Raw genomic sequence first — 20,109 nt, forward strand, 5'->3', positions numbered from 1 at the left:
AGGGTCTTTTCCAATGGGTCAGTTCTCTGCATCAGGTGGCCAAAGCATTGGAGTTTCAGCTTCAGCATCAGTCCTTTCAATAAACACCCAGGACTGATTTCCTTTAAGATGGACTGGTTGGATCTCCTTGCAGCCCAAGGGGCTCTCAAGAGTCATCTCCAATATCACAGTTCAAAAGCATCAATTCTTTGGCACTCAGCATTCTTTATAGTCCAACTCTCACATCCATACATGACTACTGGAATAACCATAGCCTTGACTAGATGGACCTTTGTAGGCAAAGTAATGTCTCCGCTTTTTAATATGTTGTCTAGGTTGGTCATAGCTTTTCTTCCAAGGAGCAAGTGTCTTTTAATTTCATGGCTGCCGTCACCATCTTCAGTGATTTTGGAGCCCCAAAAATAGTGTCTCACTGTTTCCATTGTTTCCCCAACTATTTGCCATGAAGTGATGGGACAGAATGCCATGATATTAGTTTTCTAAATGTTGAGTTTTAAGCCAGCTTTTTCACTTTCCTCTTTCACGTTCATCAAGAGGCTCTTTAGTTCTTTACTTTATGCCATAGGGTGGTATCATCTGTATATCTGAGCTTATTGATATTTCTCCTGGCAATCTTGATTCCAACTTGTGTTTCATCCAGCTCGGCATTTCGAATGATGTACCCTGCATATAAGTTAGATAAGCAGGGTGACAATATACAGCCTTGATGTACTCCTTTTCCTATTTGGAACCAGTCTGTTCTTCCATGTCCAGTTCTAACTGTTGCTTCCTGACCTACATACAGATTTCTCAGGAGGCATGTCAGGTGGTCTGATATTCCCATCTCTTGAAGAATATTTCATAGTTTGTTGTGATCCACACAGTCAAAGAGTATTCAATGGAGCAGAAGTAGATGGGAGGACTATTCTATTTAAGGGGCAGGGTTTCTGGGAATTGGGCCTCTGCCTGCCTTTTGGCCTTTTATGGTTATCCTGTGAACTATCATTGTGCCTGTGTGTGTGTCGTTTAGGGGATGTGTTAGAGTGAGAGTGTAATGAGGCTTAAGGTCAACTCGAAGTAGACTCTTCCACCATCTTGTGCCTACTTTTTGTCATATCCTTTTTTCTCAATGACTGTGGCATCCCGTCCCCCCACTTCTTTTAATGGTTGTGCCCTGCCCCCTTCCTTCTGTCTCATTGTGATCCTTTAGAATATTGAGAATGTTGTCTTCTAAGGAGTGATGTGGCTTGGTGCCAGAGGAAAAACAAATTGATCTTTATGGTTGGGCAGGTTCTTCCATCGAGGTCTGGTTAACAGAGGGCTCATGCAAGAGGAGGAGGGAGCCAAAATCGGCAGAGGAAAAGTTTGCATTGAATTTTCCTGTCTTGCCTTAAACTGTTGAGTTTTTATTTCATCAGTGCTCTCTCAGGAGGCAGACATCTTAGTGCATCCCACCTACTCTGAATGTGTGGGCAAGAGGGATCAGGAGACAGAGTGACTGAGAGAAATAGAAACGTGAGGAGAACAGAAGAGTGGGTGAGATCAGAGGGCAGTGTGGAGGATGGGTGTTTTGCAAAGAGATGGTAAGAATGAAAGAATAAACAGTGAAAGTAGCAAATGGTAAAAAACAAAGTGAAAGAAAGCTGGGATCTCTTGGGACATTGAAGGAGTAAAGACAGAATAGGAGAGGAACCCCTGATCAGTATGAAAAGGGAAGGTTAGTCCCTTAGTCGTGTCTGACTTTTTGTGATTCCCATGAACTGTCATCCACTAGGCTCATCTGTCCATGGAATTCTCCAGGTAAGAATACTGGAGTGGGTTGCCATTTCCTGCTCCAGGGCTGATCAGTATAGTGAGGGTACAAAAGGGTGGGAGACATGACCTAGGGAGAGACTTGATGCTAGGAGAGACGGGCTGGAGTGGGGACAAAGTGAGCAGAGGAAGAGCGGGTGGAAAGGTAGTTCGGCCACCAGAGGCGGGGCAGAGTGGGGATGAAGGGCGTGTCACAGATTCAATGGTGGTAACCTGGAGGACTGAAAGAGAGGGCCACAAGGAAACAGGTCAGAAAGGTTGAGGGGGAACAATGTGCAGAGAGGCAGGACAGCAGAGGGGAACAGAGAGACAAACCAAATGAAAGGGAAACACGTGGAAGTGAGGGGGTGGAGATCTGGACCCAGATGAGTGTTGAGCTGTTTGCTTATGCATGATTAAGTTGTGATGTATTTGATTTGTGGCTTTGGACTCCAAAAAATACCTTCTAAAATTATTCTGATAAAGATGAGAATTGAAACTGTCCTGTCTGTATGTGTGCATCTTATAATTATTTGTATCATAATAGAGCTTCCATCTGCCATCCTGGTCAGCCCAGGGGACAGTGACTGGACTCAGACAGCTGTGGGTGACCCCTTCTGTTTCCTGGTGTGGAGTAGAGGATGGGGAGACTGGTGGAGCCAGAAATGACATCTGTCACCATGCGGTGCCTCTCTGAAGGAATGATAAAGGTGCTTTTATTCCTTCTGGTGATGGTTTTTCTTTTTGCTTTACATTGAATTGTTTTCTATAAAGAATTATTCTGAAATGTACTTTGCTGGCTTCCTATAATCCACTCATATTCTTATGCTATATTCGAAAAGCCTTTAAAATATTTGGCTATGCTGGATCTTAGTTTTAGCATGTGGGATCTTAGCCACTGGACCACTAGGGTAGAAGAACCGTGACACCAGACTTTTTTTTAATTAAAAAAAAACTTTATAGTTTTGTTTTTTATCCCCATTCATTTCAAGTTTAGATCAGGACTTGTATGCTTTCTCCTCTTTATGTTACATGTTGAAAAAGTTCGTTGGTAATAACTTAATAATTTTACACTTTTGATGAGTACTTGGTAAGAAGTATTACCAAGTATTACCAAGTACTTGGACTGTAGTCTGCCAGGCTCCTCCATCCATGGGATTTCCCAGGCAAGAATACTGGAGTGGGTTGCCATGCCCTCCTCCAGGGGATCTTCTGGACCCAGGGATAGAACCAGGGTCTCCGAATTGCAGACAGACTCTTTACCATCTGAGCCACCAGGAAAGCCCAGTAAAGAAAGTTGATGATCATTTAACAGTCTCTTTTCTTCCCTTTTTTATAATGTAAAACAGTGAGCTGTGAGGTACTAAATAGACATTCACCTAAGTCCCTTCTCTGTAAATGAGAATCTGTCTACTTATGATGAGATAAATAGACATGTCTGTTCAGCATATTTCTAACTTAACTCCATTTCAGTGTTTTCCGGAGGAGTAGCTATGTTTTTGAAACTCAGTATTTTTTTTTAAGTATTTTATTTAGATTTTTCTGGCAAAGAGGAATTACATGGTTGTTATCTATGTGACTAGGGATTCCTTGTTTGCTCAGTGGCAAAGATTACACCTGCCATGCAGGAGGCACGGAAAGACCCTCTAGAGAAGGAAATGGCAACCCACTCCAGTGTTCTTGCCTGAATTCCATGCACAGAGGCGCCTGGCAGGCTATATAGTCCATGGGGTGGCAAAGTTGGACACTGAGCAACTAAACCACCACCAGTGTGATCAGATCTTGAAAGAGAGCTTTCCTTTGTGCTTATGGACACAGAAGATGGTCCCAGTGTTTTTAAGTGGGATGCACACTAAGGACAAACTGTCCAGTGACTAGCCCATCATGCGACCTCTCCAGAATTCAGTTATACCTGGTTCTTTCACTCAAGACAGTTTCAGAAATGTCTCCCTGGTGGGCCTGAGGGAGATTGAGAGACCCCTGAAGTGACTGGCTCAGTTGGGTGTGTGTCTGTGTGTTCACGAGGGCAGTGCCTACTTGTAATTCAAATTTTGAATGGATCCCAACAAATTCTCTGGCTGTCCAGTGGTCAGGACTCAGTATTTTCACTGCCTCCGGCAGGGACTTGAGGAACTAAGATGCACAAGTCGTGTGGAATGCCAGTCCTTTCAGAATGAAAAACAAAAAATGCCAGAGTGCAGGCTGGTGGAGTCATATGTCTTTCTCTGCATTAGGATAAACATGAAAAATTATGTGCTCCACGGGCTTCTAGTTGTCTGTCCTCTGGACATGTAGTCACATCCCCACCCTAGGCATGGACCGTTTTCTCATGGTTCACTCTGCTCCGGTCACTTTCATCTTTTCTTTCTCAAAGTTGAGGTTCCTGTTCCTCTCCTTTGTCTCTCAGATCCTCAGGTCTAGGCTCAAAGATATCTTCCCATCCATCATGTACTGTTACCATGGTTTTATGGCCTCCCTGTCAATAACCTATCAACAACCACATCAGAACGGCCCATCTCCTTTGATTGAGTTTTCCTTCCTTTCTCTTCATCGACGGGCACACAATGTTGATTTTCTTCCCTGAATGCCTGCAACATGTCAGTCTGGGGATGTGTGTAGGCATGTGTGTAGGGGTTAAGACGAACTGTGAACTTCCAGATGTTAAAGCTGGTTTTAGAAAAGGCAGAGGAACCAGAGATCAAATTGCTAACATCCACTGGATCATGGAAAAAGGAAGAGAGTTCCAGAAAAACATCTATTTCTGCTTCATTGACTATGCCAAAGCCTTTGACTGTGTGGATCACAAGAAACTGTGGATAGTTCTGAAAGAGATGGGAATACCAGACCACCTGAGCCGCCTCTTGAGAAATCTGTATGCAAATCAGGAAGCAGCAGTTAGAACTGGACATGGGAACAACAGACTGGTTCCAAATAGGAAAAGGTGTACATCAAGGCTGTATATTGTCACCCTGCTTATTTCACTTCTATGCAGAGTACATCATGAGAAACGCTGGACTGGAAGAAACACAAGCTGGAATCAAGATTGCCGGGAGAAATATCAATAACCTCAGATATGCAGATGACACCACCTTTATGGCAGAAAGTGAAGAGGAACTAAAAAGCCTCTTGATGAAAGTGAAAGAGGAGAGCGAAAAAGTTGGCTTAAAGCTCAACATTCAGAAAACGAAGATCATGGCATCTGGTCTCATCACTTCATGGCAAACAGATGGACAACCAGTGGAAACAGTGTCAGACTTTATTTTTTGGGGCTCCAAAATCACTGCAGATGGTGACTGCAGCCATGAAATTAAAAGACGCTTACTCCTTGGAAGAAAAGTTATGACCAACCTAGACAGCATATTCCAAAGCAGAGACATTACTTTGCTGACTAAGGTCCATCTGGTCAAGGCTATGGTTTTTCCAGTGGTCATGTATGGATGTGAGAGTTAGACTGTGAGGAAGGCTGAGCGCTGAAGAATTGATGCCTTTGAACTGTGGTGTTGGAGAAGACTCTTGAGAGTCCCTTGGACTGCAAGGAGATCCAACCAGTCCATTCTGAAGGAGATCAGCCCTGGGATTTCTTTGGAAGGAATGATGCTAAAGCTGAAACTCTAGTACTTTGGCCACCTCATGCGAAGAGCTGACTCATTGGAAAAGACTTTGATGCTGTGAGGGATTGGGGGCAGGAGGAAAAGGGGATGACAGATAATGAGATGGCTGGTTGGCATCACTGACCCAATGGACGCGAGTCTGAGTGAACTCCAGGAGTTGGTGATGGACAGGGAGGCCTGGCGTGCTGCGATTCATGGGGTCGCAAAGAGTCGGACACGACTGAGAGACTGAACTGAACTGAACTGAATGTATGGTCCATTTTCACCTGTTACTAAAGAGCTTCTAAATGTTGTGGCATCTTCTATTGGAAATTTTATTCCCTATGATTGGCGACCTTTAATAAAAGCTCTCCTTAAACCAGGAGAATATCTTCAATGGACAATGTGGTTTCATGATATAGCCAGAGATCATGCTAACAAGAATGCTCGAGCTGGAACTCCCCCAAACCAAATTACTTTTGAAATGTTAACTGGCGCCAGACAATTTGACCATAGAAGCTCAAATACAATGCCCTCCCTTATTGCATGAACAATGGAAAACAGTGGTCCTTGAAGCTTGGGATCGAATTACCCCTCAAAGAGAGCCTACAGGTAGCTACACTAAAACATTACAAGGACCTAATCAACGTTATGCTGGTTTTTTAGCTCGATTAGAAACTGCTATTTCCCGTACTGTAATCAGAGAAGCCCAAAAGTAGCTAGAGAAATTACTTGCTTATGAGAATGCAAATCAGGAATGTCAAAGAGCTATCGTTGCAATTCGTGAGACTGGGACTATCATTAATTATTTGAAGGCTTGTGGCAATCTAGAATCAGAAACTGAAAAGATGCAAATGCTAGCTAAGACAATGGCTCCTGCCTTCTAGGAAGGGAAATGAAGCATACTTTACATGTGGAGATAAAAACCATTTAGAAAGGGACTGCCCTAAGAAGGCTACTAAAAAACTTCAAAGAATCTGCCCTCGCTGCCATAGAGGAATGCATTGGGCCAAAGACTGTAAATCTAAATTTGATATTGAAGGAAAACCTATTCCGGGAAACTCCAAACAGGGGACCCCCCACCACCCCCGCCAGGTACCCTACAACAAAAACCAGGGGCAACTTCTATCTTTTCCCTCAAACCCTCAATATCTGGCAGTGTTGCCATCGATATACCAGCCCTAAATGATTTTTTCCTTTACCCTCAAGCAGTCCCTTCTAGAGTACCTACCGGACTTTTTGGACCCCTGCGCCCACAAACCTTCAGTCTCTTGCTTGGCCAATCTAGTCTGACTTCTAAAGGAATTACTGTTCACCCTGGAGTAATTGATTCAGATTACAAGGGAGAGATTCAAATTATGATGTCATCTCAGATTCTATGGCAATTCAAAAAGGGGGACAAAATTGCTCAATTACTTCTTTTGCCTTACATTTCTATTAACTCCTCTAATAATGTACGGACAAGCAGATTCGGCAGATCTAAAACAATCCTTAAGGACATCATTGGTATCTCAATATGCCTGACCACATATAAATATCAAAATTAATGGTACAAGATTTTCTGGTCTCCGTGACACTGGATCTGATATTACTATTATTTCCAAACACTTATGGCCCCAAACCTGGCCTATACAAAACATCTCTTGCCAAATTGCAGGAATTTCTCAAACCAAAGTACAAGAAATTTATCAAAATATTCAAATCTACCCATATGAAGGACCGAAAGGCCAGCCTGCAACATTAAGACCTTATGTGATAGATGCACCCCTTAATCTAATAGGAAGGAACTTACTTATGCAATGGCAAACTCAGATATACATTCCACATTTTTCCTAGGGGCCACTGCTCATTTAACAAACAAAGCAATGATTAAAATAACTTGGAAGAATGACGAGCCTATCTGCACAGAACAATGGCCCCTTAAGAAAGAAACATTACAGGCTACTAAAGAACTTATAGACACACAATTAGAATTAAAACATATTGAGGAATCTTACTCTTCTTGGAACTCTCCTATTTTTGTTATAAAAACAGAAATCTAACAAATGACATCTCTTAACAGACCTTAGAAAAGTTAATGCATCTATGAATCCCATGGGTGCACGACAACCAGGGATCCCATCCCCTACTACTGTTCCTCAAAATTGGCACATTATTATTACTGATTTACAAGATTGCTTTTTAAATATGCCTTTACACCCTTTAGACTGAGAGAGATTCACTTTCTCTCTCCCTTTTCCTAATCACATCGGGCCTCATAAAAGATTTCAATAGACTGTGTTACCTCAAGGTATACCTAACAGTCCCATTTGTCAAAATTTTGTAGCCAAGGCTTTACATCCAATGTAAATGTCACAGCAATTCCCTCATGCATATATCATTAGTAATATACTGTAACTACAAAAAAGAGAAGTGATATTTTTGACACTGAATGGCCATGATATTCATTCTTTAGACTCCAGAGAAAACTGATTAAAATAAAATCTTTTTAGAAATTGCAAAACCGGTTCTTCTTATATGTGCAGTTAGGAAAAGGTTAACTGGTTAAAATACTTTTTTGGAGCTCCAATTCTGCCTGGGAAACAAAAACAGGCCTAGGAAAAAACCTAAAGTTAACTCTTATCACGTCCTTGGGATACACAGCCCACTCTATCTGGGACTCCAGCCATAAACAAATTGGTGGAACTAAGGGGCAAAAAATATATATATATAAAAGATATTTTAAACATCAAGTGGAAAACTATATCTGTCTGTCTATCTAAAATTATCTATGTCTCAATGTATGTCTTTGTTTTTGGATAATATGAAATTAATGAGCTCTATTTAAATTCAAGTTAATCTGAACTGAAAAATATTCAATATTAAATACGTTTATTTAAATATAAATCTAATTTAAATATAATTATTTGCTAATCTAATTAAGACATGTCTTAAATCATCATTATATGATACTTTTATTGTGCCTAGATTTAAGGTAAACTAGGTTTGTCAACAAAAAAGAAACTGTTTATATAAATGAGATGAAAACTTTTAGATAAACTCTAATAAAAAATAATGTCTACCTAAAATAATCTCTTAGGATTGGGTTAACTTAAATTCATAAAATTGTACTAAACGAAATAATGTTTATTAAATAGCTAGGTCATTTCCAAATAAAGTAAGATTTTAAAACATTAATTACTGAACACTAACTTCCTCTTACAAAAAGTTTTTCTTACAGAAAAACTGGAGATTTTAGACTATTAATATATAGAAAATATATATTTATATAAAAATATATAATAAATACATTCACCAATCTATAAAATGCTAATATACAAGACACTTCATAGTTGCTAAAGGAAAGTAAGATGTGTATCAATCGAGACATGTAAGAAGGAAGAGGAAGTAAGTTCAGAGCAATGATTTTCATCCATTTGCCATAAAATTCTCTTTCATTTGTCAGAAACCTGTATTTTGCAAATACAAACATATAAAAAAGGTTTCTGACAAATGAAAGAGAATTTTATGGCAAATGGATGGAACTCATTGCTCTGAACTTTCTTCCTCTTCCTTCTTACATGTCTCGATTGATACAAATTCTTCTTTTACATGGGCCACACCTCTCTGAGATGAAACTACACAACATGTTATAACCCACCTGTTAGCTTACTTTGCAATAATGAGAACACCTAATTCTATAAAGACAGACAATGCCCTGCCTATATTCTAAGCGTTTCAAACAATTTTTACATTCATTCTCTATTAAACAGATTACAGACATTTCTTATAATCCACAAACACAAGACACAGTTAAACAAACACACTACACACTGAAACTACAAATGAAAAATTAAACACGGGGGAATACACAGGAACACTTTTATCTTCCTTATCCAGAGCACACTTTACTAGATTCCAATGCAATATATTCTTTAAGCCTATAACTATTGTTAATATAGCTTTGTTTTAAATTTTTTAAACTGACTGCAAGGAGGTATCTTGACACGAGCAGAAAAACATTTCCAGGAATTGAAGGACTCTTCTCTTCCTCTGCCCATTTGGTACCAAGACAGGTTGAATAAACAATGAAAATCTTGGAAATTAATCTTATAGAAAGAGGGGTATGCTTGTATTTCCCCAGATGGATCCAATGAACCCACATGGCTTCCTCTTTGGAAGATCCGACCCAAGGGGGCCCCGGGCCTTCAACATAGAAACGAGATAACAAAAACCCCAGGAGGAAGAAATTCCAATACAGGCCATGGTGGCTCTAAAGATCTCCAGAAAGCACTGCCCTCAGCGGCATCAACCTTATGATCTCCCGTCTTGGAGATAAATAAAAACCCTTACTAATCAAGCTGAAAATCCAGTTTCTCAATAGAGAAATGCCTCGGAGTCCTGAAAATATTTTTGTTGCCCTGCTTGCTTTGCTTGCTGCTGCTTCCCCCTGACTCAAGCTGAACTAATCAATCACACTGGGCTTACATACCCAACCCCCCCTTTACTTCAGGTTGTAGAATGGACAGAGAAAGGACCAATCATATTAACCAATGACTTCATACATATGCCTTCTCCCTGGAGCCTTAAAGGGCCCTCTCACCCTGAAGAAGAAGGGAAACTAATGTCTCTCTAGGTTATGAAGTCCTTCCTTTCTGTTTGGGCCCAGCAAACTTATGCATAAATGTTAGCAGACAAACTTGGGCTTTTGCCCTGCCTCCAAAAGAGGACTTTCATATGCTGCTTAGATTATTTACTGCCCTTTCTTTGTCCATGAACCATGTTTATACTACTGAAACTTTAGGGAAAGAGTTAGGGAAAGAACAAAGAACACTATGCAAAGGGTTTGCTAATAAGAACTTTAAATATACTCCGGTTCGTTGGGACAAGTGTCAGGCCAAATCAGGAAAATTAATGTCTGTGGCTAATCATACAATTGTCGATTGGGGACGCCATGGCATGTGGTTATCTAACTGCTCAGGTGATATTAACAGCACTGCGTGTGATTATGCTTCTCAAGTAGCATAGAAGGTTAGTAACACTATAATGCAACATTACCATGACAAAGGACTTCTTGGGTGGCTTGGTGGAATGGCACCCACCTCGTCCTCAAATAGTCCTCGATAACCAGATTGGGCCTGAACAATGGGACACCTGGAAACTTGCTGCGAGCACCGAAGAACTTAGGACTTGGATTGGACATTTCACAGAGGCTAATCAGTCATAGAAACTATTTCATTCATTATAATCAATCATATTTCATACAAGCTTGTGCTCCCCTTCCTTTTGTTCTAGCTATAGGAAGTTTACAATTCAATAAGACTTTACATTCTGTAGCTTGTATAAATTGCAAATTATATACTTAACTCTGTTTCCTTAAGAAATGACTCCCTTTCAATTCTTCGATCTCAACGTAGTCTGTGGTTACCAATAAATCTCCAGCGGCCCTGGGAAGAAGGCCCCATGGCTGGACTTGCTTCCCGGTTACTTACTAAACTGCTCCAGTGATCGAGAGGATTCACTGGATGGCTGATTCTTGGCATTTTGTGATTAATAGCTATTTGCACCACTGCTGCCATCACTGGCATTGCTTTACAAACCTCAACTCAAACACATCATTTTATCCAAAATTGGACTAAAGATGCTCATACTATGTGGGCCTTTCAGGCTCAGATAGATGAGGATATTCAAGATGAAATACAGGAACTAAAAACAGTCATCAAATGGGTTGGAGATTAATTAACAGATGTACAAAAATATGTGATGCTAAAATGTGACTGAAATTCTACCCAATTTTGTGTTACACCTGTTCAACAATAGTACCTAGAACGTGGAACAAATCAATTTTCATTTACAAAACATACATGACAATGCCTCTCTGAATGTACAATTATTACAAAAAGAAATCTTTGAAATCTTTTCTAAAAATCTGCCCTCTTCCACTAATTTGCAAACTTTAGCTGAACAACTAGCTGATCAATTATCTGGGTTAGACCCACGTGGATGGTTTCAAAGCATTACTCACAGCACTGGGTCTGGAACTGTAATTTTGGTGACTGTCTTCACAATTATATTTGTCGTTCTTCGTTGCCTTCATGCAAAATTATTAGAACTAAACAAACTCAAACGGTCAGAACCCTTTTTACAAATATTATAAATAAGTGGGAATTGTCAGGGAATGTTTAACAGGAGGATTCCAACTGCTTTGTCTTGATCCTCTTTCTTGAGATATGGATTGTCTCCTGACCTTGTGACCATTATTAATCCCTTGTTCCCTTGGTAATGGTTGCTGTACATTTGGTTTTCCGATTTTTATCGAAAGAAATTTCTTGTACAACAGCCTATGTACACTCACAGAAAGATCATTAAAGCACCTTTGCTCTATCAGAGCTTGGGTGCCGTATCTTTCTTTCTTTCACTTTCTTATCATCAACTCCGGACTGCCAGGTTCCGGTCCATTAAAGGACCCCAACAGATTCCAACACAATATACTCTTTAATCCTGAAACTATTGTTAATACAGCTTTATTTGCTTAAAAATTTTAAACTTGCTACAAGGGGATACTTTGACAAAGCAGAAAAACATTTTGAGGCATTGAAGGATACCTCCCTTCCTCTCCCCATTTGGTATCAAGACTGGTTGACTGAACAATGGAAATCTGGAAAATTAATATTACAGGGAAAGGGATATGCTTGTATTTCTTCAGATGGACCCAACGAAATCAGTTGGCTCCCTCTTCGGAAGATCCACCCCAGGGGAGCCACCGGCATTCAAGATAGAGAAGAAACGGTGAAATCCCCAGGAGGAGGATTGAAAAATTTGAAAAACTTGAAAAATTTCCAACAAATGCTGCACTCGAGGTCATCGACCTTACAATTTCCCCACTTGAGGACAAATAAAAACCCTTACTAATCAAGCTGAAAATCTGGTTTCTCAACAGGGAATGCCTCGGAATCCTAAAAATATTTCTGTCGCTATGCTTGCTTTTGCTTCCCCTGCTCAGGCTGATTTGATTAATCACACTTACTGGGCTTATATATCTAACCCCCCCCCCTTTATTGCAGGTTGTAGAATGGACAGATATAGGACCGGTTGTATCCACTAATGACTCAGTACATATGCTGCCTCCTTGGAGCTTGGAGGGGCCCTCTCATCCTGAGGAAGAAGGAAGATTAACATTCCTCTAGTCTATAAAATCCTTCCTTTATGCATGGGTCCAGCAGAATTATTGTTAGTTGACAAACGTGGGCTTTCATCCTGCGTCCAAAAAAGAACTTCCACACATTGTTTAGACTGTTTACTGCCCTGTCTTTTTATGAGAATCATGTCAATGCTACCAAAACTCTAGGACAAGGACAAAAGTTGCAGTGTAAGGGGTTTACTTATAAGGATTTTAAATATACTCCTGTTTGTTGAGATAGATGTCAAGGTAAATCATGGAAATTCATGTTTGTGGCCAATTACAGCATTGTTGATTGGGTACCCTATGGTATGCGGTTATCTAACTGCTCAGATGATATTAACAGTACTATGTGTCATTATGTTACTCAAGTAACATGGAAGATTACCAACAGTTCAATGGAACACTTCCATGACAAAGGACTCCTTGGCTGGCTTGATGGTGGAATGGCACCTCCTCGTCCTCAAACTGTCCTCAATAAACAAACTGGCCCTGAACAATTGGACATCTGGAAACTTGCTACAAATACTGAAAACTTGGAACCTGGACTGGATATTTCACAGGGACCAGTCATAGTCATAGTAACTATTCCTTCCATTATAATGATTCATATTTTATACAAGCTTGCATTCCCCTTCCTTTTGTTATCGCCACAGGAAACTTACAATTTAATAAGACTTTACATTCTGTATAGATTGCAAATTGTATACTTGTCTTAATTCCTCTGTTTCTCTAAAAAAACGAATCCCTTTTGAGTCTTCAATCTCAATGTAGTCTGTGGTTGCCAGCAGATCTCCAATGACCCTGGAAAGAGGATCCCATGGCAAGACTTACCTCCCAGTTACTCATTAAATTACTCTGACGATCTAAGCGATTAATTAGATGCTTGATTCTTGGCATTTTGGGGTCAACAGCCATTTGCACCACTGCTACTGTCACAGACACTGCTTTACAAACTTCAATTCAAATAAAAAACTTTATTCAAAATTGGACTAAAGATGCTCATACTATATGGGTCACTCAGGTTCAGAAAGATGAAAAAGTTCAAGATAAAATTCAGGAATTAAAAAACAGCCATCCAGTGGGTTGGAGATCAATTAATAGATTTACAAAAACAAGTATTATTAAATTGTGATTGGAACTCTACTCAATTTTGTATCACTCCTCTTCGGTTCAACCATAGCACTTACAACTGGGAAAATATCAAATTTCATTTGCAAGATATGCATAACAATGCTTCCTTAAATGTACAATTTTACAAAAGGAAATCCCTGAAACCTTCTCTAACAGTCTACCCTCTTCCAACAATTTGGAAACCTTAGCTGAACAGCTAGTTGATCAATAATCTGGGCTAGACCCTCAAAGATGGTTTCAAGGCATTACACATAGTATTGGATCTGGAACTATAACGCTGATAATTATCCTGGTGATTATAATTGTAACATACCGATGCCTTTCAACTAACATTGTTTAAACTAAACAAACTCACTTGCTCAGGGCCTTTTTCACAAAAGTATCTACAGTCATTCCAATTATGAAAAAGTAAAAAAGAGGGAACTGTCAGGGGACATTCAACTTTAAAGGATCCAACATGATATTTTCTTCTTTTGTGTGCTAATTCTCAACTCTATTCTTTATCAGTTCCTGGAAAACAGGAACGAGCAGAGCTGCACGCAGTTCTCAGGACTGAGGTCATGAGAAAGAGCATCTGCTTGGATTCCCTTCAGTGACTTTTTACTTACTATTCAGTTATGCCACTCTTCCTCAGGATATGGAATGCTTTCTGGCCCTTTCATGATTGTTATTTGCTTCACTTTGTTTTTCCTCAATGTTTTTACTGCCTAAAGCTGCCTTGTATAAAGATATATAAACATGTGTTTTTGCAAATAAAGCACCCTTGTTTCACTCGAGACTTGGGGCCCCTGCTTCCTTCTTCTCATCAACTCCATTCCTCAGGTCCCGGCCTACAAAGACCACGACAGCTCTGTCTTCAATTTCCACAAAGAAGAGTAACTCTTCTTTAATCATATATACAACAGTTATTTCTATCCAATGGAGAACATGACCCTATTCCTATGCATTGTTCCTAGCACACCATCAGTCCCTGGTAACTCTCCCTCTCCTCCTACGAAAAGCCCAGGCCTTTTAACATCTTGCCTACTCTGTTCAAGGTCAGTTGGTAGAACATGTTTTATAACAGGCTGGACTATGTACAGAAAGGCTTCCTGATCCTACTGACCATGATGAGTCATGTCCTAGTTTTACATTATTTTCTCCCCTCCCTGTTGCTAATTCACACACACTATTGAATTTTGTAATTCAGGCTGTGTGTTTTTCTAGGGAACATGGATGTGAATGAATTGTACCTAATGAAGTCGGTCCCTTCATCTCATTGATTCCTTCCCAGAGACCATCGTGAAACACATGTAGCAAATGCACTTGATCAATGTATTACCACAGCCAAGCTCTTAGAGCTCACCACACAACAGCCCAATAAACTGAGAGACTACTTGTCGGGCAAGGAATAGTGACTTTATTCAGAAAGCCAGGAGACCAAAAAGATGGCGGACTACTGTCCCAAAGAATCATCTTTGCTGAGGTAGAATTCGGGTTTCTTTTACAAGAAAAGATCTCTATAGCTTCTCTTCAAATATGGACTTAATGCAGTTGCTGAGTACCTGAATTAAGTCATCAGAGAATACATATAGTGAAAAAGGTAAAGGATTTGCCACAACTACTGAGTCTGGGAAGTATGGCTCCACTACATTCCTATCTTGTGACTTTTGGGTAAGATCCTTGCCACACACATTACATTGCTGTGTGTTTTCTCCAGGAAAAATACTCTGATACTACTGGCAAGATGTGAGGATAAGGTTATTATTATTATTTTTTAAACATTTGTGAAATTGGTGAGGAATCTTTCTAGAATGAATTCATGTTCTAAAGACCTAGTAAATACATATATATCTGGCTTCTATCCAGTATGAATTTTCTCATGAAGCCTACGATGTTGCCACACTCATGATATTTGTATGGTTTCTCAGTAGGATGAATTCTCTGAGCAACTGTAGGGTGTGAATTTTGAACTTTGAATTTTGAAGACTTCTACCATATACCACATGAGTTTCTCTCATGTATGGATTTTCTGATGTTTAGTGAGTGCTGAGACCTGAATAAAGGATTTTCCACAGTCGAAAGATTTGAAAGGTTACTCTATATGTATTCTCCAATGTTTTTTAAGGTGTGAATTTTGACTAAAGAACTTGCCACACTCATTACATTTGAAAGGTCTCTCTCCAGTATGAATTCTCCAGTGAAGTTGAAGATGTGGTTTTTGACCAAAGACTTTTCCACACTCATCCCATTTGTAAGGTATCTCTCCAGTATGAACTGTCTGATGAGTTAAAAGGGTTGACTTTACACGAAAGGCCTTGCCACACTCATCACATTTGTAAGGTTCCTCTCCAGTATGAACCGTCTAATGATGAGCAAGCTTTGAATTTCAGCCAAAGACTTTGTCATATATATCACATTTAAATTTCTTTCTTGTATGAATTTTCTTATCTCCTGAGGTATTAGCTGTCAGTAAAGGCCTTGCCACACTCATCACAAGGTGTCTCTCCAGTATGAACTGTCTGATGCCTTAAAAGGATTGACTTTACACGAAAGGCCTGTGACACTCATCACATTTGTTTCTCTCCAGTATGAACCGACTGATGAATTAAAAGGGCTGAATTTTGGCTGAAGACTTTGTCACATATATCACATTTAACTAATTCTTTCCTGTATGAATTTTCTTATGTTTCGTGAGGTGTGAGCTCTGAGTAAAGGCCTTGCCACACCCATCACATTTGTAAGGTTTCTCTCCAGTATGAACTGTCTGATGCCTTAAAAGGACTGACTTTAGACGAAAGGCCTTGCCACACTCATCACATTTGTAAGGTTTCTCTCCAGTATGAACTGTCTGATGCCTTAAAAGGGTTGACTTTTCACGAAAGGCCTTGCCACACTCATCACATTTGTAAGGTTTCTCTCCAGTATGAACCCTCTGATGACGAGCAAGCTTTGAATTTTGGCCAAAGACTTTGTCACATATATCACATTTAAATAATTTCTTTCCTGTATGTATTTTCTTATGTCTACTGAGGTTTGAGCTCCAAGTAAAGGCCTTGCCACACACATCACATTTATAACGTTTCTCTCCAGTATGAACCCTTTGATGACGAGCAAGGTTTGAATTTTGGCTGAAGACTTTGTCACATATATCACATTTAAATAATTTCTTTCCTGTATGAATTTTCTTATGTCTCCTGAGGTCTGAGCTGTGAGTAAAGGCCTTGCCACAATCATCACATTTGTAAGGTTTTTCCCTGTGTGCTTTGAGTTCTTGTGTTATTCCTGAAGGATTCATAAAATCATTCCCATATATATTAGAAACACTGGTTTGGACACAAGGAGGAATTCTTTGAACTGGTGAAAATGAGAAACTGTTGTTGACAGAATTCTCAACTTCATTATATTCAGAAATTATTCTACCAGTTTGAAGTATCTGCAGTTTATCCTGAAAGTTAAATCCAAACCTCTTTCCAAAGGGCTTGAGGCCTGCATCCTTTCTATCATGCGAATCTCTTCCATCAGGCACATTTCCATTAAGGCTTACAGGTGTCCCTTTGTAATTTCTTTTGTCATCTCTCCCCTGACACTCAAAGTCATCTCTCCCCTGACACATATTTTCCTGACTTTCCCAAAGATGAAAATGTTTGATTTCACAGCTTTCAGGGCTTCCCAGCATCAATGTGTGGAATGTTTCTAGTTTATCACTGTTCACTTTGGGTTGTAAATGCTTGATCACATGTGTAGGAGAGATATCTACAAGATAAAAAGAATCATAGGTACCCTGCTCACAATAATTCAAAAGTAAATGTTTCATGTTGAATATATATTACACCAAAAGTAATGCTTACATCAAGTTATGAAACACCACAATGATCACCTTAAGTGTTTAGAAACACTAAAGGAACAGAATTCTTAACTTAAGAAAGCATAACATAAATTCACCATTAAGGTAGCCTAGTTTTAAAAACCATATGCCAAACACACTCACATTGGATGATAATATACCAACTCTCAAAAACAGAGTGTTTTTCTACCAGGACCCTTCGGAACATATCAATCAACAGTTGTCTCAAATTGAAAAGAAAAATATTACACTATCATTGTATTCTGCAAACTTACAGTACATAAATAAATTCTAAACAATATATTATATATTCTAACAGTATAAGCTTGGTTTTGGATTAACTATTCATAATTGGTTGTTTACAATTGAAAACAAATGAGAAAATGAAGAATATGATTAAAACAATTTTTTGAAACACCATAGTTTTCTACATCTGCTACAGAACTACGTACCCAAAAACAAAAGGCATTTTACAATGTTAACAAGTAGTATGTGTCAGCTGTATTGCAGAATACACGCTAAAAGACCATCATCTGTAAATGACACATAAATTAAGATGTAAAATAGTCACCAGTTTTCTAACAGCCAATAAACAATGCAATCCCCACCTATGTTGCTGTTGCTCAGTCATGTTTGCCTTTTTGTGACATGGTGGACTGTAGCGCACCGGACTCCTCTGTCCATGGGATTTCCCAGGCAAGAACAGTGGAGTGGGTTGCCACTACCTTCTCCATGGAATCTTCCTGACGCAGGGATCAAACCTGCATCTTCTGCATTAGAAGGTGAATTCTTGACCACTGAGCCACCAATGTAGGCTAATCTCTGCTGCTGCTGCTGCTAAGTCACTTCAGTCATGTCCGACTCTGTGCGACCCCATAGACAGCAGCCCACTAGGCTCCTCTGTCCCTGGGATTCTCCAAGCAAGAATACTGGAGTCGGTTGCCATTTGCTTCTCCAATGCATGAAAGTGAAAAGGAAAAGTGAAGTCGCTCAGTCTCTTAGCGACTCCATGGACTACAGCCTACCAGGCTCCTCCATCCATGGGATTTTCCAGGCGGGATTTCCCAGGCAAAAATAGTGGAGTGGGTTGCCATTTCCTTCTCCAGCAGATCTTCCTGACCCAGGGACTGAACCTGGGTCTCCTGCATTGTAGGCAGATAGCTTTACCGTCTGAGCCACCAGGGAAGTGGTATGATGATGGCACAAAACAGAAACACAGATCAGTAAAACAGGATAGAAAACCCAGAAATAAACCAATTCACTTAGAGTCAATTATTCTATAACAAAGGAGGAAAGAATATAGAATGAAGAAGTCTCTTTAATAAGTGATGCTGGAATAAATGGATAGTTACATGAAAAAGAATGAAATTACAACATTCTCTAACACCACATACAAGAATAAACTCAAAATGTGTTAAACATCTAAATGCAAGACCAGATACTATAAAATTCATAGTGGAAAACAAATGCAAAACACTGACATAAATGTCAGCAGAATTTTTTTGAATCTATCTCTTAGAGTCATGGTAGTAAAGGCAAAATCAAACAAATGAGACCTAATTAAATTTAAAACCTTTTTGCAAAGCAAAGGAAAGCAAAAAAAGAACAAAAATTCAACTTTTGGACTACAAGACTATATATGCAAATGATGCTACCTAGAAGGGATTTATTTCCAAAATATACAAACAGTTCATACAGCTTAATATCAAAACAAATAAACAACCCAATCAAAAACTGGGCAGAAGATCGAAACAGATACTTCTCCAAAGGAGACAAAGAGATGGCCAACAGTCACCTGAACAGATGTTTGATGTCTCTACTTATAAGAGAAATGCAAATCAAAACCACAAAAATGTATCACCTCACACTGGTCAGAATGACCACCATCAAACAGTCTACAAACAATAAATCCTTGAAAGGGTGTGGAGAAAAGAGAACCCTCCTACACTGTTGGAAGGAACATAAATTGGTACTGCCACTTTGGAGAATAGCATGGAGGTTCCATAAAGAACTAAAAATAGAGCTATCACATGAACCAGCAATTCCAATCCTGGGCATATATCCAGAAAGGATGAAAACTAATTCAAAATGATACATGCACCCCAATGTTTTTAGTAGCACTATTTATACCAGCCAAAACATGGCAGCAACCTAAATGTTCACTGACAGACAAAGGGATACAGAATATGTGGTACATATATACATGGGAATATTGTGAAGTGAAAGTAGCTCAGCCGTGTCCAGCTGTTTAAGACCCCATGACCTGCAGCCTACCAGACTCCCCTGTCCATGAAATTCTCCAGGCAAGAACACTGGAGTGTGTTGCCACCTCCACAGCATAAAACACAATGGAGTAATGCCTTTTGCAGCAATATAGACAGACTTAGCAATTATTCTAAGTGAAATCAGACAGAGAAAGACAAGTACCATAGGATATTATATGCTGAACTGAAATAAATGATACAAATGAACTTATTCACAAAAGTAACTCACCAGCATAAAAAACAAACTTATGGTTACCAAAGGGGATAGTACAGGATGGTGATGGGGGCAGGAAAGGGAGAGATAAATTAGGAGTCTAAATATTTACTAACTACTGTATATACAAAATAGATAAACAACAAGAACAT

At 39.5% G+C, this 20,109-nt stretch overlaps 1 protein-coding gene across 6 annotated transcripts in view; it reads right to left on the reverse strand.

Moving 5' to 3' along the window:
* Positions 1 to 15,029: 15,029 nt before the first annotated feature.
* The window catches only part of LOC138419233 (zinc finger protein 665-like), a 38,005-nt gene continuing 32,925 nt past the window's right edge, over positions 15,030 to 20,109 (reverse strand). For all 6 annotated transcript variants that reach the window (XM_069551807.1, XM_069551806.1, XM_069551809.1 and 3 more), the window contains one exon: positions 15,030 to 17,388. In XM_069551807.1, coding sequence (XP_069407908.1) covers positions 16,292 to 17,388 — 1,097 coding nt within the window. In that variant the 3' untranslated portion in view covers positions 15,030 to 16,291. The remainder of the gene's footprint in view (positions 17,389 to 20,109) is intronic.

This window comes from Ovis canadensis, chromosome 14, assembly GCF_042477335.2.
Source record: "Ovis canadensis isolate MfBH-ARS-UI-01 breed Bighorn chromosome 14, ARS-UI_OviCan_v2, whole genome shotgun sequence".
NCBI classification, from domain to species: domain Eukaryota; kingdom Metazoa; phylum Chordata; class Mammalia; order Artiodactyla; family Bovidae; genus Ovis; species Ovis canadensis.